The 25674-nt window shown below is 37.3% G+C and overlaps 2 protein-coding genes across 2 annotated transcripts in view; one reads left to right on the forward strand and one right to left on the reverse strand.

Annotated features, from left to right (window-relative positions):
- Positions 1-25674, reverse strand: part of LOC126874333 (uncharacterized) — a 268457-nt gene that overhangs the window by 197170 nt on the left and 45613 nt on the right. The gene's annotated exons all lie outside the window — the stretch shown is intronic.
- On the forward strand, positions 19022-19816 carry LOC126874759 (uncharacterized). Its single transcript, XM_050637118.1, has one exon. The coding sequence runs from the start codon at positions 19022-19024 to the stop codon at positions 19814-19816; it is 795 nt and encodes a 264-aa protein (XP_050493075.1).

Genomic DNA, 25674 nt, shown 5'->3' on the forward strand with positions numbered 1-25674 from the left:
AACGTATGGCAGTCATACAAATGAAATTCGATACATGTAACTAGTTGAGAATTTGAATTCGTTATTATTAAATTAATTTCGCCCCAAATGTTAAAATTTCGATAAAGTTCTTTTTTTTATTCATTTATTTAAATTTTACAATTTTTCCAGTAGAACATTTGGTAAAATATTATAGCGGTGTACTAATATAACATGTGGGTGGCTACCCCCAACGGGGTACCATCATCGTGTTTGTTAGGTTATGTCCTTTGTGAGATCTGTTGGGTGTTTCCTTTTTAGTCTTCTTTTTATGTTTGTTGCGCCGACCGTTTCCGCTGCCAGCCGGTTCGGGTGCGTTGCTATTCTTTCTCTATACCATCTTGCACATCTGCTAATCTCCTCCTTGACCATTGGCATTCCCAGGTCTTTCCGAATGTCGAATCGTTTCTAACGTACCATGGCGCGTTTACTATCATTCTAAGAATTTTAGCTTGCATTGCCCCTATTTTGGTTATATGGCTCATTGCTGCTGTTCCCCACAGTGGTATTCCGTATGTCCAGATTGGTTTTATGATAATTTTATATATTTTTAGTTTCTTTTCTATACTTAGTTTGGATTTTCGGCGTGTTAGCCAATACATTTGTCTCCTTGCTATCTGTATTTTGTCTATTATTGCTTTAATATGCTGTTTCCATGTGAATCGTGTATCTAAGTGGAGTCCTAGGTATTTGACTTGCCTTGTTTGTATTATGTGTGTGCCGTTTAGTATAATGTTTGGTGGTATCTGTTTCCGCAATGTTAATGTGATGTGTTTGCATTTATCCGGGTTTGCTTTAATTTGTTTAGCTTAAAGCCAATTTTCTATTTTTGTGATATGTCCTTGTAGTAATGTAACTGTTGTTGCAGGGTTAGTGTGCCTGACTAGTACAGCTGTGTCATCCGCGAATGTCAGTATTTTGCTATTGTTAGTCGTTGGTATGTTGGCCGTGTATAATGTGTATAGAATTGGTCCTAAGACGCTTCCTTGCGGAACCAGTGCCTTGATGTCTTTAACTTCGGAGTATGTGTCTTTGATTTTTACTACAAAGGTTCTGCTGCTTAAGTAAGATTTAATTACATGGTATATCTGCTCCGGGAACTGTTTTCTGATTGATTGAAGTAGGCTATTGTGGTTTATCTTGTCAAATGCTTTCTCGATGTCCATAAAGAGTGCTGTGGAGTGTTTGTTTCTGAATCCGAATTGGTGATCCGGTATTAGTTGATTCTTCTCTATTATGGGTTTTATGCAATCGTAAATTACTTTCTCTAGTATTTTAGAGAACACAGGGAGTAATGAAATTGGTCTGTATGATTTAGTTTGATGTGGGTCTTTGCCTGGTTTGGGTAACATTATGATCTGTGCCAGTTTCCAAATGTTAGGAAAGTATTCTATGCTTAGTATTGCGTTTACTATTATTGTGATTTGTCTTCTCGCTTTTGGCGGAAGGTTTTTCAAGATTTTGCCGTTAATTAGGTCGATTCCTGGTGCTTTATTATTTTTTGTTTTCTCGATTATGTTTCTAATTTCCTGTGCTGTTGTTTTGGATGTGGTGTAGTGTTTGTCAGTTGATGTACTAGTGGTTAGCGCATCCTTGTCCGTATGACTATTGTGGTTGCTGTTGTTGATATTATGTGGGGTGAATGTGTTGTATGGGTTGTTGGAGAATTCTTCAGCTTGCTCTTCGTTGCTTCTTGCCCATGTGTTATCTGCTCTTCTGATTGCTGGTACCATTTTTATTGTCTTCTTTATTTTTTTTTGTGGCTTTCCATAGGGAGTAGTTGTAGTTCTCGTGAGCAGATAGTGACTCGATGAACTTTGTGAACTCGTTGTTGTTGTGCTCTTTTATTTTGTTTTTTATTTCTTTTGCGAGTTTGTTTAGGTGTTTTCTGTTTTCTTTTGTTCTATGTTTTTGCCATTTTGCTTTCGCTTTTCTTTTTTCTCTAATTTTTTCGAGGATGGAATTATTCTAATGGAATTATTTTTGTTTGTCTGTTGGTTGATTCTGGTATAGTGGTTGCCCTTGCTGATTCTTGAATAGTTTCTGTAAATGTTGTTAGTGCTTGATCGATGTGTTCAGGTGTTTTCAATGGGATGTTGCAGTTGATTTTGCTCTCAATTATTTCTTTAAATGTTTGCCATTTGGTGGTTTTATTGCATAGCGTCTCTGAATTGCTGTAAAGTATTAGCTTTTTCTGTTTGTAATTATTATGGGTGTATGGTCGGAGATAAGCCCGAGGCTGGGTGCTATGTTTAGTTTATTTGCATTTAGTCCCTTTGTAACTGCAAAGTCTAGCAGGTCAGGTATTTTGCTCAGGTCTGTCGGTCAGTATGTCGGTCTTCCTGTGGATGACATATTGAGGTTATTGTTTCTAATGTAGTTTTCCAAAGTTCTACCTCGTGGTGTAGTGATTCTTGATCCCCATAGTGTGTGCTTTGAGTTATAGTGTCCAGCTGCAATATACTTGTCACCTATGTGTCGAAAGTACTCTTCCCACATTTGCATTGTGATTTTGTGTCGCGGCGGTACTTATACTGCTGACAACTGCAGTTGGTTGCTGTTAGTCTGTACGGTAACGGTGGTTGCTTGTATATGTTCCTTACTGACTTGGCTGTGTAGGTGATGTTTAATGTCGTTTTTTATTACTACTGCAGTCCCACCGTGTGCTTTTCCTGAGGTATGCTTGGTATCATATGTGGTGTAGTACGGTATTTTTATGTAACTTTTTATAGTGAAGTGTGTTTCTGAAACGAGTAGTATATCGATATTATTATTATACAGGAATGTTTTAGTTTCTAGGGCCCTTTGTTGTAGGCCGTTGGAGTTCCAGGCTGCTATTTTAAGCATGTCCATTATTATTTCTTATTTTTTGCTCAGCATGTTTGTAAGTAGTTGTAGCATAACTGTAATTTGTTCCGTTTGCTGTCTGAGAACTGCGTTTTGTTCGCTTATCATTTTTGTAAGTACTTCGGTGTTTTTGATTGATTGTTTTAGTAGTTCTTTGATTTCTGTAGCGTCTTCGGTGTTGTTGCTTTGTCTCTGATTGTTTATGGGCGTTGCTTGTCTAATGTTTTGGGTTGCTTGTGCGTAGCTTCGGTTTCCTTGGGGATCTGTGTTTCTGCTTATAGCTTTTATTTCCTTTTGTGCTTTCAATGTTACTTTGTTAGCCGTTGTACTTTGTTGTTGGTAGTTATCGACTGATCTATTGCGAAGTGCTGGAAACAGTTTACGTTGAAGTTGTTTCCTGATTACACATCCTTTATAGCTGGCTGGGTGGTTTCCGTTACAATTATAACATCTAACTTGTTTTATTTTTCTTGCGTATGGGCAGTGTATTGTTAAGTGGTTTTTTGCACATTTAACACATGCCGGGCTTCTGTTACAATAATTTTTTGTGTGACCGTATTGTTGGCACCGCATGCATTGTGATATATCTTTTTTGTAGCGTGGTGGTTCCACTGTTACTATTGTGTTTAGAATTTTTTTGATTTCATAAATTTCCTTGTTATTGATTCTGGGTTCCAGTTCTATTAAGAATAGTCGTAATGGTTGCTTCGTATCGTACTTTGTCATATTGTTTATTGTTCTTGTTTGATGGCCAATTTTTGCTAGTTCGTCACTTAATTTTTCTGTGTTAATTTTTGGATGTAATCCTCTTATAACTATTTTGTAGCTTCTTTCCGTTTTCAGCTGGTACATGTGGTATATAGCATTTTTCCCCCTTAATTCTTTTATGACTTTCCTATAATTTTCTGGAGTGTTTGTTTGGATTTTTACCTATTCTAATTTTGTTTGTTTTATTGTGTAATTATCCTTTCCAACTATATTGTTTAGTTGATCAATAAGCGGGTCTATTATTTACTCCTCAACAAATATTGGTGATGGTTTTGTAATGTGTGTTGGTTAAGTTGTGGTATTGCCTCTTGCGTCATTGTCTAATTCTTCCGTTAGCGAGCTGAAGGAGTTTCTTAATGGTAATTCTTGCAGCCATCGCTGCCTTTCCATATCTAGATTACCTGTTATTTTTCGTTTTTTATTGTAGCTGGCCACCTTCCAGTTTTCATCCTGTTGAGTTGTTTCTTTATTGGTTTCCATATCAACTTCAATTGTAACTGAGCAGTCCTGTTCTTGATTTATTTGTTGACTTGTTTTTGATGTATTTGTTGTTTTATTTATGTAGTATTGTTCGTCTTTGTTAATCATTTTTATCGGCGAGATTTGTTTTTTCATGGTAGGTTTGCTTGTAGTCTTCTTAATACAAGACACGGGTTTCCACCATTTATCTATGCGCGTAGCCGTTCGTAACTTTCTCTTCCCTACTTGCCGCACTTTTCTGAAGCACTATTTTTCACGTCCGCTTAGCTTGGCTGCGAGGGCAGAACTGATTTCGATAAAGTGAGCAAGAACAGAGAAATGTTTCAACTATATACAAACTAATGAAATATGTAGTTTATTCTATCTTGCAGTAAATGTTTTTTGGTACGCGATTTTATTCATTTTTGTAACAGACAAAAGTTTATACACAGAAGTATGTTTTTTTAAGAACCGCTATGGCTAGCAGGGATAGAGATCATGGACTGAAATACTTAAGTGGAGCTGAAAAACTAAAACGGAAGAAACAGCGAGACGGTTATATTAAACAGCAAACAAACATTTTGAAGTATGTAATTGAAACTACTAGTCATTTAAGACAGCCAAACGAAGGTGAAGAACATACGATAATGAATCAGATCCCCCTGGAAGAGGAAAACCAAGAGTTAAATACACCTATGAAGGAAAATGAAGAAGACACCAATGAAACTGAATTGGACGAAAATAGAAACAATAAAAAAACGAGCGATTGTGAAACTTATCAAGAAAAAGATATTGAAAATATGGAAATTGAAGCGCAAAAAGAAGAAAACAGAAATTTCGACATTGAAGATCCTAGCACGTGGCCAATTGACAGAACACAACAAACAGTCAATTTAATAGTTCAACATGGTCCTGTACAAGTTACTCAATTTAACTTCTCTAAGAACGAAAATAACAGGAGTTTTTCTGCAACATATTATATTTTACGAAAATACTGACGAATGGACAAAGGACAACACGAAGATGGCTAATTTATTTTAAATCTGAAGACAAGGTTTACTGTTTCGCTTGTAAATTATTTTCCATTACTGATATTTCATTGGGGGCAGACGGATTTTGCGATTGATCCCATTTAACACAGCGAATCAAAATGCACGAACGATCTGCGGTACATTTAAGAGCTATAAACAAGTGGCTTCAAACTGAACAAAATTTTCGCACTGGCAATCTACTTGATAAAGGGTGCAAACAATTTTTAAGGCTGGAAACGGCACGATACGAACAAGTTTTCCAAAGAATAACTGCTGTTATTTTATATTTGGCGCAACATAATTTAGCTTTCCGAGGAAGTTTCGATACTTTGTACACACCGCACAATGGTAATTTTTTGAGTTTAATACAATTAATTACAAAATTTGATTCTGTTCTAAATGATCATTTAAACAGAACAGCCATAAAAGGGCATCATTATTTATCGCATTCAATTCAAAACGAATTAATAAGTACAATGGCAAATAAAGTAAAAAAAGTAATTATCGATGCAATAAGGAGAGCAAAATATTATTCCATTTTATTGTATTGTACACCAGATGTGAGCCATTAAGAGCAATTATTGTTGTTCTTCGTTATGTCAACATAACATACGAGGAGGTTGAAATCAAGGAACATTTTATCAAACTTGAGATATTGAGTTGGCAACGAAGTGATTGCGGATTTTGTCATTAGGTGATATTGACAAAATGCGCAATCACTTAGTTGCCAATCCAATAGTTCACGATAGAATAGGAAGGGGACTATCTGAAACTATCATGCTCATTCTGGATCAGTTGGGAATAAAAATATCCGACTGTCGCGGACAAGGATGGCGTCAATATGAGGGGAATATCAAGGAGTACAAATATTGACACGTATATTACGTGTAAATCCTAAAGCGTTTTACGTACCATGCGGTAGTCACAACTTGAATTTGTTATTGGGAGATATAGCAAATTTATCAACCCAAGCACTACATTTTTTTGGTGTTTTACAAAAAATTTACACGATATTTGCAGCATCGACATCGCGTTGGGATGTTTTAAAAAAATACATTGAAAAAATTACACCTAAATCGTTATCAGAAACTAGATGGAAATGCCGTTTTGATAGTGTAAAGGCTATTTGATTTTATGTTCGCCAATTTCGAAACGCTTTGATTGAAATTGACAACCACGAGTCTGACAATAAATTGAAAATTGAAATTTTTTCTATAGTGCGCAAGATAAATGAATTTGAATTTATTGCCAGTCTTATCATTTGGTACGAAATATTATCAAAAACTAACATCGTCAGCAAAGTATTGCAAAATCAAAAGATGCGAATCGATTTAGCCACGAAGCATCTGAAAGATCTTAACGTATTCTTTGCGTAATATAGAAATGAAGGATTTAGCAAAGCTATGATCGCAGCAAATGAAGTTGCAAAGGAAACGGACATAACACCACATTTCAAATCATGATACAGGGGCAAGAAATAGAAATTATTCGATTATGAAGGACAGGATGAATCATCGATGATCAACGATAAAGAATAATTCCGTGTCCATTACTTTTTCAAAATAATAGATAGTGCTTTAGTATCCTTTACAAGTAGATTCGAATTATATGCAAATCACCAAAATATTTTTGATTTTCTATACATGAATGAGATTGGAAATTTAGATGATGAATATTTATTAAGGTATTGTCAAGATCTTCACTTACGTTTGGAAGGAGATTTCGAGGGAACTGAAATGTTTGAAGAAATTAAGATGTTACAGCCAATAACGAAAACAAATTATTCGGCTTTAGATTCGATGAATTACATTGTAAAGAACAATCTCTCGGAAGCATATCCAAATTTATTAATCGCATTACAAATTATGTTAACGACGCCAGTAACCGTGGCTTCAGCGAAACGTAGTTTCTCGCGATTGAAACTAATAAAAAATTATCTGCGATCATCGATAAGCCAAGAGAGATTTTCATCTCTGGCTATTCTGTCAGTAGAAAGTGAAGTAGCAAATTCAATCGATATTGATGCTATCAAAGATTTGACTTGGAAAAACGGCAAGAAAAATTATTTATTATTATTATTGGATTGTATTATTATTTAATATTCATCTTATAAAAAATTGATTGATATAAAATATGTTATATTTAGTGAAGTGATGATTTTGGAATATACCGTTATTTGTAAAACTTATTTACTTTATTACGAAACTTGTTATTGTAATAACTAACAAACTATGTATAATGCAAGGATATTTATTAATGTTAACAAAAAGGTTTGAAACTAATAAAGCTTTACTAATAATTTTAATCGAATGGTGCAAGGGAGCCTTGGATTTCATAATACGTGTGACCTGTTTCGATGGACTACGTTCTTCGTAAGGGACTACACACTTCGTAAGGTCGTTAGAGAGCAAGTTATACATATAGGTACGTTGTCGCAAGAATTCTACGGAAAATTAATCTAGCTTGTCTGAAGAGACAGTTTTATCGACATATTAACGGTTCGACCTTTGATCTCCGATTACGAGGATCGGCAGTTACTGACTGGAGTCTTAAAAATCTTTCGTAACATATGCTGTTATTTACAAACATCTTTCAGAATGTTCATAAATAAATTTGGTGTTCAAAATAAACAGATTCCTAGAAAATGTGAAACATTCGGATGAGGTTGTAACAGAATCAGAGATTATAAACGTATATAAAGTGTGGCATCAATGGAATAGTTCGCAGAAAGACGTACAGTAACACGCGAGAAACATGTCTCTTAAAATCTTCACTTTTCTGTTCCTCTTACTCATCGTCGAGTCGTTTGGTGCTGCTGTTTATGGTAAGTTTTCTCTGCGATGTTTACAGTTTTCTAATTGCCATTTATTTTAATAATACAGTAGCGGGCAAAAGTTTAAGACGAAATGGAAGAAATAAATAATTGATTTACTTTTCATAAAAAATATAAATACAGTGTTCTACCTTGGGCATTAACTAATTAGACATTTGTTTGTACACTCATAAAAATAATTTCATTTTGATATTTTGCTCAGTAGCTAAGTTATAACAAAAGAACGAAATCTGCATAATATTCCGTCGGTCAAAAGCTTAAGACTACACAAAAAATATTAACTTTTGGTAAGAAAATATACACAATTTTTATTTAAATTTAATATTTTGTCCGATATCCGTTATTTCTTATCACTTCGGTACATTTTCTTGGCGTAGAATCTATTAATTTTTTACATTGATCTACCGTAATATTACTGCAAACTGTTTCAATTGTAAAGTTCATTTAAATTTTTCGGTTTATAAGCTTGTACTGTCTTTTTTATAATGCTCCACAAATTCTCGATTAATTTAATGTCTGGTGATTGCGACGGCCACGGCAACACGATAATATTTTCTTCTTCGAAGCACAGTTTCATAACCCGAGCCGTGTGCTTCGGATCATTATCATTTTGAAAAGTAAAATCATCACTCATATTGTTGCGTGCGAAAGACAACATTGTGTTCTTGAGTATGTCCAGGTATTGAAAACGGTCCATAATTCCATTGATACGACATATCGGCAGATTTTGCCAATCTTCACTTGCCCAATGCTTATGAGCTCTAGCAAATGCAAGTCGTCTTTTTCGATTCCTAGAACTCAGCAGTGATTTCTTTTGGGGTTTTCGCCCACTTAAGTTAAAGTCTTCTAATCTTCTTCTAACTTCTTTAGTTCTAGCACTAATTTGTGTATCATTTTTATAGTTTATCTCCGCAGCAATATTATTTGCACTACGAAAACGATCTATTTTCGGCGTTGTTTTCCGTTTTTCGATTGATCGCGATATATGCCTGCCTTTAAAAATATATACCAAGCATGCTTACAAGCCGTTTCTGACCTGTTCACTATATTTGCTATTTCGCAGCCTTACGATTTGTTCTCTTTCGTTTTCAAGTAAGTTCTTTGATTTACCCATAGTCTGTTCCTATCTAAATGGATTTTAAGCAATAAAAGAATACACTAAATAATGATTTTGACATTCCAGAATCAAAATGTTCAAAAACTGTACTCATATTCACGTTTTACACAGATCGTCTTAACCTAATGTCCACTGCTTACAAGTGCTAAGCGGTAACGAACTGTTGTAACTCCTACATTGTTTGTATTTAACAACTGACGGTCTGAGGTTAAGAAGGTCAAACATACAGCTATGTTATTCCAAAGAGACAAACCGAATAGAAGAACAATATGCGTATAAGATGTTTATAATCCGATTTACAAATCATTTTCTTAAACTTTTGTCCGCTACTGTATATTATAATTTCTACTAATTACATTGACAAACTTTTTTCAGAAGCAAAACGAAATTGTATACCGGGTAAAAGTTACTTTGATGGATGCAATACTTGTTTTTGTCAAGGAAGTGGAGATATAATCTGTACCTTGAAATACTGTGAAATAATCGATCCCAAAACTGGTACTACGAAAATGGCAGAATACATACCCCCTCCGGACGATTTTTGGAGTAACTAACGATATTAATCATTTATAAGTACATTAACACTTGGTCAGTCGTTCAAGCTGTCGTGGGCAGCACAAATTAGAATATCATATGCTTTTCAACGAACTATTGTATATCTGATCAGTAACAAACAAGATATTTAAAAAGAATAAATTATTATCTCAAAAACTGAATTTATTATCTAACACTATTTTTCTTTGCCATTATCTCTTACATAAATATCATAGAATGCACTAACCTAAACAATACTTTTTCTCTTTCTTTTGTTTGCCATTGCCTAATTATATAATGAAACAAAACTACATTACTAGGATATTAAAAGAAATAAGGATATATATGTACATATACAGTATATGTCACGAAAGTATTCGGACAACTTCTAAAACAGAATAACTTTTTAAAAGTTGCACCAAACGGCTTGATTTTTTTTGGGAAGTTTACTACTAGTAAACGTTATTTTAGTAACGTTAGTAGTAAACAATTTTTTTATTGGAGCTTGCAATAAAAATATAAGAGACACGTTTTGTAGATTTATATCGATTATATATTTACAAGTCGAAAATTTCATCAAAATGAATTAACATTATCATGACTTGTAAGTTATAATTGTAACGGTAAAAAAATGACAATCCTTGATTTTCGCAGCTTATAACTGTAATAATAAATCTAAAAATCTTTACATCTTCCAATGTTTGTCGCTTGTTTCTACATAAACCGATTTAGATCAAATTTTCAGCGCAATAATTTCTAAATCATACACAAGATATGTAATGGTTGAGATTTTACGATATGTATGATTTATAAATAATTGCATCATCACCGAAATAAATCACAGGCAACACTGGAAAATACTTCGAGCGATCAGTTTCGTCTCTAACAGAAATAACTTCCGTCATTTGCCAATCAATCCGAAGGGACTCAGGCACTGCAGTACCAGGAGTAAATTAAATTCTACTTTTTAAACTACTTTGTCCAAATATAAATTCTGTGAGGTGTCTTGTTGCTTTTCAATTGCTCCCCTGGTCTTTATTTCTATATTCGACGTATTCATAGCAGAGCGATCCAAAATCAGGTAATAGCTGTCAATTTATAGAAAGTTGTTGTCAACGAATTTTGGAGTACGATATAGAAATATTTAATACATTAAAAATGAAAATTAGCGGATGAAATAGAAAGAGAGCCTCAATGTTTGTAAGAAGGTAAGTAATTTCATAGTGATTCGACAATAACTGGCAGTTGTATGCAATTTTAAATAAAAAAAAATTTATTGTAATTAGATTTCCGGTAAGCACACTCTAAGATATCAGTTCTAAAGAAAAAGAAAAATTTAGTTACACGTGGAAAGAGAATGCGCAGGAACAAGAAATAATGGAGGTTCGCTTTCTTAGCGATCATCTTCTCCTTATTGTAACGCAAATTTAATCCTTTAGCAACAACTAAACCGCTCTGTGCTCTCGCTTAATTATACTTCCAGCAACAGTTCATAGATGGTGATAATATTTGGTAATTTTTGATTGCGGTAGTAGTAAGCATATGTGTTACGATGTTATGATTATGTTGTGCTATTTTGTTGTGTTATTATGTTGTGTAAAGACGCTTTGGCAAAGTTTCTATTACTCGACAACAGCACTAGGAGGCCAGGAGCTGCACAGAAAAAGAGAATAAACAGTGGCGAAGAAGTGGAGAAAGGTTGTGTGTCTTAGTCGCTCACTTTTAGTATCGCTTTGTGTCGTGCAGTTTTCTTAATAATTTCAGTATGAATAATGTTAATTTATCGATTTGTGAAATTAAACATTTGGGTAGTGGTAAGGAACGTTCATTGACAAATAACGAGACAAGAAGCAGAAAGCCATGAAGAATTCAGGTATCGAGTATATAAACGAGTATGGCAAATGGAAACTTGTGTCGAAGAAGCAAGTCTCCATCAATGTTCGGGACTGTCATCAAAAAATTGGAAAGTTGGCTGTAACACAATTTCGATGAACATCATTCATGGATTGTGCAGAAAATTTTATAGATTAAAACCAACAAACACTTTTCCTGATACAGTTCATAAACATACATGAACCAAAGAGTAGGGGACCTAAGAAATCTGAGGAGACACCAAGAAAGCTTGCCGGTTACAACATTAATGATAAACCAGTGCCTTAAGACTTCTAATATTACTATAAAACATATTCGTGTCTTGCATAAGAAAATGAAAGGTGGGGAAGTAGCTTAGACGGATAGAAATTCATAAAGTTAGTTTCTACATATATCTGATCAGGTGTAGATACTATTATACATCACCTGCTACCTTAATCGCTACAGTGAGCAATGAATTTTTTTTTTACGTTTTTCTGTAAATTTTATTAAATACAGTAACGACCTTCTTCTAGATATCTATTCCTATATTATACAGTCTTGGAACACTTGGAGACAAACTTTAGCAGCATGTAGTACTCATCAAAACAAGGAAAAGAATTTTAATAAACGTGGACTCAAGAACCATTAGTTTCGGAGTTATGAAATGTTTAGTCTATAAAAGTATGTAGTGTGTATAGTAAACCAGCTGCTAAGTTAAATGAGTTAATACAACGAATCGAAGATTGTTGCCGAAGAGTAAGAAAAATGTTTCGACGGGAAAGACCTTTCAACGAGTATGTGCTTCTATGAAAAAACGTGACAAAGGATGTGTTGAAACGAACATATGCTGTAAAAGTAATGTCTTATTGATAAAAAGATCTCATAACTCCGAAACTAATCGTTTGTGAACACATATTTACTAAGATCCTTTCGCTTGTTCTATATGTTTCTAAGGTTTGTCCCTAACGTTTTTGTACGCACTGTATGCATCAATAAACCTCTATAAATACTTCTTGTTATTCTGTACGTAGATACATATTTACGAAGCTCTTAATATGTCAAACGATTTCGGCCACTTGTGTTACCTGTCTTATACTAACAATAAACCTGTTAAACACTATATGCGTTGTACCTTATATCATCTGGATATCTATCACTAATAGCAGATGCAAGAATGACTACTTACTCAAATCGCTCGTCAATTACGTGAGAACGAAATCGCTACTAGTAGTCGCTTTACCGTAACAAAACGCCTACATGAACAAGATCTTTTTAATCAATTAGTTATAAACAGTCGTACCACATTGCACGCGCTGTTTACGACAGATACTTGCCTGTGCACATACTCCGCATTTGATATCTAATCTATTGCTGAAACATTTTTGGATCAATGTGATTGAAATTTCTTTTATTATTACTTTAGCTGTATTTCCGTATACTCTATCTTTTATAACGCTTCATATTAAATTAAGGGTGTTGTGGCTTTCGGATAAAAAAGATATCTCGGTTCCTATTTGGCCTTATGCAACATTTCCTTTTTCTTTTCTAATTCGTAGAAAAATACTAATTTTACAATGACCTACATGGTAAGTGATCACAATTTTAGATGTTATTTCATTTATTTATGCGAAAAGATGATATATAGACTTTGCTAACATTTCTGAATAGTTTGAAATTATAAGTCGATTAGTTTCAACTTGTAATCATAACACAACTTTTAAAAAATAGAAGAAGACCCCGCTAGTAGTTGAGCGACAAAAATTATAGAAATTAATGTAGGAATGTAGTATAGTATAGTATCGTGAACGGATTGCTTGGGAGATATCAGGTGTGTGTTGTCAACGTTATCATGGAGTGTTGTCAGCGTTGTCATGGAGTGTTGACAGCGTATTTTAAAAAAGAACCGTTATAACGAAGTCAGTTAGTGACGAATAATGATTGCGTAAACATAGATTGACGGAGCACTATACCATTTTCTCACATAAATTTTTACGAAGACGCCTTTTTAATTCCTAAATAGCTTTTTATAAAATCTAATAAGCAGGATGGAATTTGGCATATTTTTTAAGAATGACAAAAGTTACATTATCGCAATTATATTGAGATGTAAGTGTTGTTTTCCGTGATAATTGTAGCTACTGACTGTAGATGTCGCTGATGGAGTACTACTATATTTTCTTCTCATTTAAGAATTTTGGAAGAAGAATCGGACACGGGCGCCGGGATTTGAACACGGGCCCCGAACGTTCGTAACGTGCGCTGTCGTCGTCCGACACAAATCAGTGTCGAGTGGTGGTATTTGTGCTGTCGAGTGCTGCCACAATATATACATTTATAATACATTTTGTACATACAATTTTACAAAAATAATTAACAAGTTAAAAAGTGCCATTTTGAGCACCTTCTACTTTTTCTTATGCCTCAGGAAACTAACCAATTTTTACGTATCTATCTCATTTGATAGATACTTTTAATACTTATAACTTATATTTCAAAAAACATATGTTAAAAAAGATACATATTAAATATATACTTATGTTGCAAAAAATCTGGAGTAAAGATATAGAATTTGTTCCTGAACATGATTTTTATATGATCCCATAATAAAATTTCAGGTATCATTTTTTATTGGATTCGAGACTAATTTGATTGAACTATTATTATTATGGGAATAACTACTTGTAAATTTAAACATACGAACAAGGCGCAATTATTGGAAAGCCTGAATTCCTTCAGGATAATGGAATACCACTGGGGGTATAAATAGCACCCAACCACCTCGCACATATACCCCGGCCTATTTTTTCTAACTACATGTCTTTCTTGTCATAGGGACACTTGACTTTAATGTATCTAACCTAAAACCGTGGAATCGTCCAATCCAGTTTCTTGTGCACAAACTATACAGCAGACACAAGTCCCTAAACGGGAACGAGTGATGATCGTTTTTATTCTGTTGATGGCATAAGGATAGGAGTAAATTTACGAGTTCTGAATGTATCCGAGCCATTTGTTACAATCTTTGTTATAAGCGTGCGTATTAACAAAAATATTAATAATAACGCATCCATTTTTGTAACCGAATATGTTGTCTTGAATAACATGGACATTTCCACTGAACAAAAAATCTACTGATTCCTTGAATACTCTTGTTTGTCTGGAATCCACTAAAGTACAAATAACAACCAATTTGTATATACTTGAAATCAAAAGAAAATTTACACAACTTAGTCATGACAATCCCTGTTTTGTTAAATCCAGCTAGTTTTCCACGGGTATATTCCACGAATATTTTTGTATGCCTGTGTATATATACGCATCTATAACCGGTCGTTTATTATTATCTCGCGAATGAACTTAGAAAACGCTTTTCGATCATTCGTTTCTTGATCTACAGTAACTTACGAACGTACTTTAACACTCACAACCGTAAACTTTCACATAGTATACAGGAGTCTGTAGATAAAGAACGCGTCGTTTCCCAAATTTAAGATTTAATATTTCATCCCGATCGGCTACTGAGGCCATTCAGAACGATAGTCCAAAAATTTATATAATAATATTTGGAAAAAGGTTTAGTATGACTGGATACAAAACGGAGAAAAAATTAAATTTTTTTACACTTGCTGCTACCTCTACACTTACGCCTACGTTGCAATTTTGTTTCTAAACGCGTTTAATCAAAATTATATGTATGAACACTCATTATAAGAAAGGAATCATTTATCTAGCTTTAGTTGTTTTAATGCACTCGTGTAACAGTGCTATTTTTGGTGTTTGTGTTTGTGTATGCGCGCGTTCATGATCATTACTCCATGCATTACATTTATTACACGATAAATATTGGATAACTGATTCAAAAAGTGAAAGTCTCGAACCATTGGACTATTCGCAAAAACGCTAACGAAACATGCGATTGAAACAAATGTTGCGAAGTTTCGAAAAATCGTAACTGATAAGTCAAAGAACAATGGAACGGTTGCTTTTGAGGGAAGCCATTTGCAAATGTAATACAAGAGTTCGACGATCAACGATTTTGATCTTGCCGATGCAAAGGTTAAAGCGATTCTGAAATTCTGTCAGAACGATGAGAGAGTGGATGGTTCGGCAACTTAAGCAATTCTAAACTATTCGAAGAACGAAATGATCTGACCTTGCTCGTGTCACGTAAACTTAAGGGTTGGTTGATGAAATAAAATAGCTGAGTCGTAACACAACTATTAATTTTGTTTTAATTAAACTTTATTATGAATTCAGCAATCACAATGTAATACACACTGAATTAACATAAATCACAATTCACTCCAACCACGTTATGTAAGACTTAGTTACACTGATACGTTAAGTACGCCACTGTTATAAGGGTAGAGACCGATAAAGATATGTTGACTATTCTAAGGATACAGAATAAGTGAGTCTTACTGACGATACTGTCTCTGAGGAAGGCTAGGGGTGGGTGTGTCTAAGGACACGGGACTACCGGATTTGTTGATGACGATTTTGGTTAAGAAAGTGAGGGCAGTAGACGCCGTCCCCGATTGGATAATAAGACGGTTGGTGGATCAGGAAGGGTTTCAGCCGTCCTCGCGAGAAAGTTGCTAACGGAACATACCAGATGTGAAAAAAACCAACTTTCTATGCTAACACGTGGTAGGCAATAAACGTAAAGGAAATCTAAGACAAGAAATACTCGCTTGGTCCGAAGGACCTTAACTATGAAAATTCCAAGACCTCTGGTGGGTACTTAAGACTATCGAGGGTACGGCGCCAAGGATGTGCAGACATCTGGGTGCCGTCCTGTCCGCGGTGTGTGGCCTGGTCTCTGATGTAAATTGACGTTACACTCGACTCCATTGACAATGCGGCATGGCTCAAGGTGAAGTCCAAAGAATATGCATGTTGATCTGTTTTCACAGAATATAAGAAAGACAATGAGTATGCTCGCGCTCTTCTAGTGGAAAGAAGATAGATTATGAGGTACCTTGACGAAGCGAGGCTTCGAAGCTATTAGGTAAGTATTGCGAAAATTCCTCCGGGTAATCCTCGATCGATCGGATCATTGCATTTGGCTAATGAATTTTCCAAATTAACTGCATTTACAACGAGTAATGAAAACACGATGGAGACAGAAAATACAAAGCATTATTATAACTACTGGCACAAGTCTTTCGAACTGCCGGGTCAAAAAATATGTTTTTGTCTCTGAAAGCGGACATTGTATACGTGAGCCCGCGCGCGTATGTGCGGTAAGCGTATTTTACTCTGGAAAAAATGATTGAAATGATTTGTAGGAGGTGTAGTTGGAGCTAGGTGAAAAGGGAATGAAGAGCGTTTCGTCCCGGGACTACCGGTGGACTCATCAGTAAGGCTATGCCCGGTAGTCCCTGCCTTAGACGTAGAGGGAGTCTCGCTAGGTGCGGTATTTGTATCGTGTGCCCGTATATTCGACCGCTAGCGAGATAGACAGACTCATTGTCGTCGTAGTAGCCCTCTGGTGTTGACGGTTGGTACATACGGATCGCCCGGAAGGTGTTGCGTCGCGTTGATGCCTCGACCTGTCGGCGTTCTGTTGATACCGATCCGCCACAGATTGAAATGTAAACTGAACTCAGCTAACATTCGTGTGTTGTTAACTTATAATAAACTTAATTTAACCTAATCTTTTCATTTACTATTGAGAATCTATATATATGTCGGAGATGAAAGGGCACCGGGGTCTTCCATTGGAATTCTTCGGAAAATCGACAATATTTTAGCGTCTATAACTTAACTCGATTATAATTGTTCGAGATTTGTGATAATGAGCTTGGGCTCGAGGCGACAACAAGTCTTTATCTAACATAGGTAAGGAGTGATTCTATAGCTCTCCTTAAAAGAAATATTTGTAGCGGCACGCGATAGTAAACATTCCAACGGTTTCTGTCTGTGGCTCGCCACACGCAGACCCTATTCTTCGGGTAAGATAATTACCAGATGTCGACGCATCTCCACAGTACATGTTCAGCTAGCCTGAGGACCCGTTATAAATCTGAAGATTTAGTTAACTAAAGTCCTTCACACAGACAAACACTCTTTGTCCCAACTACGGGAAGACAGGGAAAATCTATTTTTTCAACGAACGACGCTTCCCACTAGCAACCTTCCCTCAAGGATGGCTAGCATCCTTTTCTAGCCACCAACATGGGAATTTTTTTTATTTAGTTGTTTACATTTACAATTTGTCCGATTTGGACATTTGGTAGAAACAACATGGAAATTGACCAATTAACAGCAACGTCAATTTTCCTCACTTTCTGGACTAACGCTTTTCTCTACGAATCCGATGATCTCGCGTCCTTAGACACACCCCATCATAGTTTTCCTCTGCAGCATTATCGCGACGGAAAGTCTTTCTCTCGTGAGGTCGTATTAGCGAGTTACTTAGAGTCTTTACGCTCGGTGGATATTCCACGTTTTGACAAAGAGTTAGTTTAGTTATACTTCCACCGTAGCCAAGCAAGTCAAGTACGACTTGGGCTTTGGAAGAAAGCGCATTCTGTTATCCCGTTGACCGCGGATTCGTTATTGAACCTAGGATCATTAGCATCTCGAGTATCTAATTACCACGGTTACTTGTCAAATTCTGCAATAATCATATTTGCACTAGTTAATATCTTCTCTATTGCATAACAACAATATCTAATCCAAACGACAATTCGTTTCACGCTCCTAACCCTAATCATAATGTGAACCCGACATATATATGATCATACGGCCGATAATGACCCATGACCACCCTTTCTCGATAAATGGAAGCTCTTACCTCTACTTTATCTTTATTGTAAGAAAAAATAATTAACAATCGACTCTAATGATTCTTAAAACACGTAAATTTTCTGACTTCAGTATGGTTTTTTCAGTACGGTTCGTCAGTATGGTTTTAGAAAAACCAGATGTACGACAAATCACCTATCAAACATAGAAATATTTGTTTGTGATGTCTTTATTACTAAGCAACACTTAATAGAAATAGGATTTGATATTGAAAAAGGTTTCGATATGGTGTGGAAGGATAGAGTCATGAAAATTCGAACAGTTAGTTAAATCGATTGAAAAATGTTAAATTTCATCAATCTTGTTTGCAATCAATCAATCTATGTCACAATAAATGTAGCATTACCCCAAAAATTTGGAATACAATATGAAATCTCACAACATACTCTTTTAAGTACTCTTTCTTATTGCTCCAACAAATCCTCTTCTATCATTCCATGTCCTGTTAATTTCTGCATTTATGCCGATTATATACCACAATTTTATGCAGTGGCAGAAACATAACCACAACTCAATTCATTCTTCAAGATTTGCTCGACAAAATACAGAAATAGTCAAATAATTTCGAATTTCCTGGTAATAAGACAAAATATATTATATTCTATATATTTATTCATCATTCTATATCTAGATAATATTATTTTCTCTAGATTATTTAACAATGCCTTGTGCGGCCTGCTACCGAACATCGGCGGGGCGGGAGACGCGGTGCGCCGACTTTACGAGGGCGTCATTCTGTCCCGAGTGATGGCGAGCCGCCGCAGCATCCTGCTCCTGAGGAGGCTACACAGGGTAACCGCCATCAGAATCATTAGGGGATACCGGACGGTGTCTCGCGCGTCGGCGACCGCCCTAGCCGCGTTCCCCCAGTGGGAGCTCCGGGCGCTAGCGCTCAAAAAGAGATACACCCACCGGAGAGTATGGCATCCGGAAGAAGATCCGACCGAGCAGGCGGCTCCGAACGACATAGGAACCGCTGAGGAGGACACGTGGGACCGGTGGCGATCCCAGCTGATCAACGAGGGAGGTGAACATCGGGGCGCGGAGGCGGTTCTCCCAAACTGGGAGGCATGGAGAAGCCGCCACGGTCTCCCGCTCACATTCAGAATGACCCAGATGCTCACCGGACACGGCATGTTCGGCGAGTTCCTGAAGAGAATTGGACGGGAGACGACAGACATCTGCCACCACTGCGGAGAGGACAGCGACACGGCGCAGCACACCCTGGAGCTCTGTCCGGCGTGGGAGCTGCCCCGACACTCCCTGCGGCACGTCACAGGAGGAACATTGACCCCCCCCCCAGCGATTATAGAGGCGATGCTGAGAGGGCCACAGGAATACGAGGCCGTCCGCCACTTCTGCGTGCGAGTTATGCTCGCGAAGGAGCGAGCGGAAAGGGAGAGGAAGAAAAACTCTCACCCCTGCAGGATAAGACGGATGACAGTCAGGGTGACAAACAGACAGAGAAGGATGGCAGTCAGGCGACCTAGAGCCGCCCCACCGCCGTCCCAACGGACCACGCCTGAAGGAGCGCAGCGCTAGGGGCAAGGACCCCCCTAACGCCAACTCAATAGACGGGAGATACTAGGACTGGCTCGAACAAGAGGACGCGAGAAGAGGGTGCAACAGAAGTTAATTCATTGAGGTACCTGGAGCACCCCCGTCGCACGCGTAGGGTGGTCATCGTGGAGTTTTAGTCGGTAGGAGTCCGACACTACTCTGCTGCTACGCGCCTACTGCAGCAGCGGAGTGTCCATGAGGATTTCTCCACCAAAAAAAAAAAAAAAAAAAAGGTATTATGGATAACGATAAAGAAGATTTAGTTATAAAAAACATCATGAGACCACCATTACAAAATTTGCAGATTACTGATTTCTATGCCTATTTTCTACCTATTTATAGACTCGCGATAGAAAAATTGTTGCGTAAAAAGAAAAAAGAAGGACATGAAAAGTTTACTTCACTTGAACTTTTGAATTTGCGAATTCATTGATTCAAAAGTTATCATCAATACCGTGTCAACAAAGACTAACCTAACCCCTATCTCTAATACACAAGGCACAGTAAACCACACTGTAGGTTAAAAACAACAAATTTTAAAAAAGGTCTTTTTCTTCTAGGGTTTCATAAAAGATCGAGTCAAAAAAGAAAATTCTAAAAATGAGTCTGTAGTGCACATAAAAATAAGTAAAGGGAAGAAAATTTATCCAGTGAAATTCAATAATAAGAATCCATCATTTGGCAAGATAACTTGGTAAGAAAAGAGATTGAACGTCTTTTAATTTATTTCAATTGCCAAGAGATTGAATTTATAGATTAAAAAAATTTGCTTAAGACTGGTTAACGGGTGATTGGTCGATATGAAATCACAGGCACGTAGAAACATTTTAGGTTATAATGTATATAATACACAGAGAAAGATACAGAACTCGACTGATAATTACACTTAATAAATTAGATATGGTACATAATAAATGTACATAATAGAGTAAGATCATTTACCTACACACATTTTCCACCTAAATTACTGATCTGCTGCATATAACAATATTCACATACATACACATGAAATAAGAGATTAAGAAATCGAAAAAAACTACAGAAAAATTGTTTAAACCTATACTCGAAGGATTAGTTAACGTATTGTTGAGAAACGGTAAGTTGGTATGATCGCTAATTCCTACAAGCTAAGTTGGTACGACTTCTAATGACGCTCTTTTGTGTTAGGAATCGACCACGTGTTAATTATCTAAGTGTATCCGGTGTGTTCAGACGTTTTGTACGAGCTGGTGAGATATAGAAGGTGAATCTCAATCTGTGTGAATCTATTAATTATCAACCCCAAACTTATATTTAATAACAACAACACGAGATAATTGATAATCGAAAAAAATAAGTTCATCGCGCGAAATCGCACTTCAGCGCCACGGGGATCACCAGTGACCTCTGTGAGATAAATTCATTAAAAATATGATTATGCACCGTAAATTATCTCTTGTAGGTAATATTTCAACATATATATCCATATTAAAAAACTCATCATAGTGCCACGGGCAATCTCTGTAAAACTAGCGTGGCATTCAACGTGTTAAAGTAATACACTTCAGAATCCTGGAAAATTCCACCTCCAGATCTTTCGTCGTTCATTCTTTGTACGTATCAACAAATTTTTTTCGTAATTTAATATTTTTATCTGACAGACCTGTGTTTCGACCATTCGCGGGGAGACGCGATCGCGAGGAAGCACGTCAACGGGAGTCGTAAATTCCCGTTACGATTGGATAATCGACGCCACGAAATGATCGATCCCCTGATTTCGTTTGCGATAATAGGGGTGGTTAAATTGATTTTACACTGAATTAACGAAGACAATTAATGTTTATTCCAACAACTTCTTAACTAGAAATGTACAATTAATTCGATTGATAGCTAGAGTAACAAGGTGTTGTACGCGACGCACGCTTAGATGTTGAATGTTCAAAAAATGTATAAAGACTGACTTTCTGTAACGATGATGCAGCGGTGGACACTTGCGATGGGTGGGTCTAATGATGCGAGAAAAGCTGATTTGAGTGAAACATCGCACATGAGAAAGACGAACTTCTCCTATTTTTCCGTAATAAACAATAACCTTTAGACAGTGACTTAGTGCAGATGTTTGGTTCGATCTGAAGGACCTTAGAAATTCCTCTAAGATTTATGATCGGCTCTTAAGACTACTGAAGGTTCTTTTTTTTTTTTATTTATTTGTTGAAATTACAATCAATTCTCGTGTTGAGAATTTTCAGTAATTTTTCCGGCGTGGCGCAGTGACATGGCTGTTTATTTACAATAAGTTAATACTTATTATAGATAGGTATAATTTATAAGTATTATAAGTAAGTGCATATGCTTAATTTGGATAATTAAATGAATCTAACGTTTAGGTCTAGCGGGTAGTGCCTCTTCAGCCTGCGAATCTGGTCCGTCGTATCAAGTAGTCCAGTGATTAGGGGGTTTCGGTGTTTGTTGACTCTTTTGCTATATCTGTCGCTGTATTTTGCTATTTCCTCTTTGACTGTGGGTATCTTGAGGTCGCGATGGATGGTTTCGTTGGTAACATACCAAGGTGCGTCTATTAAGGATCTTGGCGTTTTCGATTGGAAGCGTTGTAGTATTTCGATGTTGGAGTTACTTGCTGTTCCCCATAGTTGAATTCCGTAGGTCCAGACAGGTTTTATTACGATCTTGTAGAGCGTAATTTTATTCTGTATGTTTAGTTTGGAGCGTCGGCCCGTGAGCCAATAGAGTTTTTTTTAGTTTGTCCTTTAGTTGCTTCCTTTTATCTGAGATGTGTGTCTTCCACGTTAGTCTCCTGTCCAGGGTCATGCCCAGGTATCGGACTGTGTCCCTGCTAGGAACTGTTGCATTGTTGATGGTGACCTGGGGGCAGGTTTGTTTTCGGAGCGTGAAGGTTACATGTGAGGATTTCTTTTCGTTAATTTTGAAGCCCCATTTATGAAACCACTTTTCCATGGAGTCGAGACTTCGCTGGAGAGTGGATGAGGCTATTACCGAGTCTGCGTGGGTAGCTAATAGCGCTGTGTCGTCTGCAAATGTCGCTATTGTTATATCGTTTGATATAGGTAAGTCGGCAGTGTAGATGGAGTACAGTAGGGGTCCGAGGACACTACCTTGGCGTATGCCGGATTCTATTGGGAATGTTGCGGAAGTGGCGTCTAGGCGTTTAACCATGAATTGTCTATTGGTTAGGTAGGATTTTAGGATGGAGTAGTAGGGAATATTTGAAAACCGCTGAGCAATATTTTTTCTTTTCGAGTGTTTGGCTGATCGTATGAGTTATGCGGTGGATTTGCTCTACTGTTGAATGTTGTTTTTGGAAGCCGAATTGGTGATCTGGGAGTGTTTTCAAGTCCTCTAGGAGTGGAAGGAGTCGGTTCGTGAGCATCTTCTCGGATAGTTTGGACAGGGTAGGTAAAAGACTGATTGGGCGATAGGAACTGGTTTCGTATATCGGTTTACTGGGTTTAGGGATGAGGATAATCAATGAGATTTTCCAGGCCTTAGGATAGTGTTCAAGGCGAAGGATAGCATTAAATATCGATATGATGAGTGCTATCCCTTTTATGGGAAGTTACTTGATTGCTTTATTGCCTATTAGGTCGTGCCCTGCTGCTTTCATGGGGTTTAGACGACTGATTGTTTCTATAGTCTCTGCAGAAGTGAAGGGTTCGATAGGAGGGGACATTTGGAAGGGGGTGTGCAAGTATTCAGTAACGTCCGCGGCAGCTTTGGGGGAATGGGGTTTGAATACTTTAGACAAGTATTTAGCAAACGGGTCGACTTTTTCTATAGGGCTTCGCGCCCATCCACCTTGCGGACGGCGGATTTACGTGGGATTATTTGTGGGGGGCGTGTGAGTTTCTTGGAGGCCTTCCATAGTGAGTAGTTGGAGTCGGCTGTGGGGGATAAGCTGGCGAGGTATTTTTGGAAACAGTCGTTTTTATAATTTTTTAAGGTTTTAGATAGCTTTCTAGTTGCGTTGTTTAGTTTGCGTTTGTCATCCGGTGTTCTATGGGTCTGCCATACTCTTCTTAGTCTACGTTTTTCTGCTATTTTTTTTTAGTATGTGTTGGGGATATTCTTGTTTGCTGATAGACGTCTTTGTCGGTGTGGAGAGGCGGATTGCGTTTATTATGCTCGCGTTTAAGTATTCCGTGGCTGCTTCGATTTCTTCCTTTGTTTTTAGTGGAGTGAAGGCTGAAGTTGAGTGTGTAAAGACTTCGCTAAAGAGCTACCAGTTGGTATGTTAGTTGTGAATGGAGCCATTAGGTGTATTCTCGATGATTGTTGAACTGACTGTTGCTATCGCGGGGGAATGATCAGAGGAGAGATCAGCCGAGGAGTTGATCTGGACGTGTCTTGATGAGATATTTTTAGTTACGAAGAAGTCGAGAAGGTCGGGTATTTTGTTGGTGTCAGTGGGCCAGTATGTAGGTTCGTATGTGGTGAGGTAGTTGAGGTTGTTGTTTATTATGCTTTTTAAGAGGTTTTTACCTCTTGCTGTAACCAGTCTGCTGCCCCATTGGATGTGCTTGGCGTTATAGTCTCCTCCAGCTATGAATCTATTGCCCAGGGTGTCCAGGAAGTTATCAAAGTCTTCTTTGGCGATGGAGTGTCTGGGAGGGCAGTATACTGCTGAGGTGGTGATTGTGCCATGACAGTCTTCTATTGCTACGTTTGTTGCTTGGAGGTAGTCTTTGTGGAGGTTCGTAGTTAATACTTGCTTTGATTATTATTCCGGTGCCACCGTGGGCCTTTCCGCCGAGGTGTTGGGTATGGTAGGATTTCTAACCATTTATTTTCAGGTAGTTCTTGTCGGTGAAGTGGGTTTCCGATACGAGCGTTACGTCGATTTGTTGGTATTTTAGGAAGAGTTCTAGTTCAAGTTTGTGTTGCGCTATACCGTTGGCGTTCCAAAGAGCTATGCGCCTTGGTTTTATTTTGCGTCGGGGCGTATTAATTTATCCATGATGAGTGTTAGTAGCGATAGCAAATTATTTATTTGCTCTGATTGTTTCTCTATTAGCTTTTCAAGCCTAGATAAGTTGTCTGTGTTAGGTGGGTTGGGGACACTATTTTGGGGAAGATCCCTTTGGCTATTCGGGTTATTTTGGATGCCTTGTACTGCTTGGGCATAGGAGGTTGAGGTGGTAATGAATTTGGTAGGACTGGGTGTTTGGTTGGTTGAGGGGATTGGGGTAGTCGTGAATTTCGGCGGGCTGGGTGTTAGGTTGGTTACCTCTTTTGCTCTGAGTTTAGGGTACCTGTTTGTGTTTAGAGTTTTATAGGCTGAGCAGCCTTTGTAGTTGGCAGGATGGTCCCCTTGACAGTGGATGCATTTCGCTGGGGTTTCCGGTGATTTGGCGCACTGGTCAGTGGAGTGAGTGCCTGCACATTTAACGCAGCGGAAAGTATGGTTGCAGTATTTCTGCGTATGACCGTACCTTTGGCACCTTTTGCATTGCACTATTTCCTTTTTCACAAGCGGTGGTTCGAATTTTACTATCGCGTTCATTAGGCGACTGATATTGTAGATTTCCTTATTGTTCGGCTTTTGTTTTATGTCTAAGAAGAATAAGGATAACAGGTCTTTCGAGACTCTATGCCTTATATTACTTACGTTGATGACTTCGTGGCCGATTTTTGAGAGTTCGTGTTTGAGTTCGTCTATGTCTGCTGAGTGGTGGATATTTCGTTGGACCACCCGGAAAGGCCTTTCCTGTTTGAGTTGGTAGGTGTGGAAGTTGACGTTCAGGGTCCTAAGTATCTTGGTGAGTTTTCTGTAAGCTTCTGGGTTCCTGGGCAGTATTTTTACTTTATTGTTATTTATCTTTAGG

The sequence above is a fragment of the Bombus huntii genome, chromosome 16 (assembly GCF_024542735.1).
Source record: "Bombus huntii isolate Logan2020A chromosome 16, iyBomHunt1.1, whole genome shotgun sequence".
Taxonomy (NCBI): Eukaryota; Metazoa; Arthropoda; class Insecta; order Hymenoptera; family Apidae; genus Bombus; species Bombus huntii.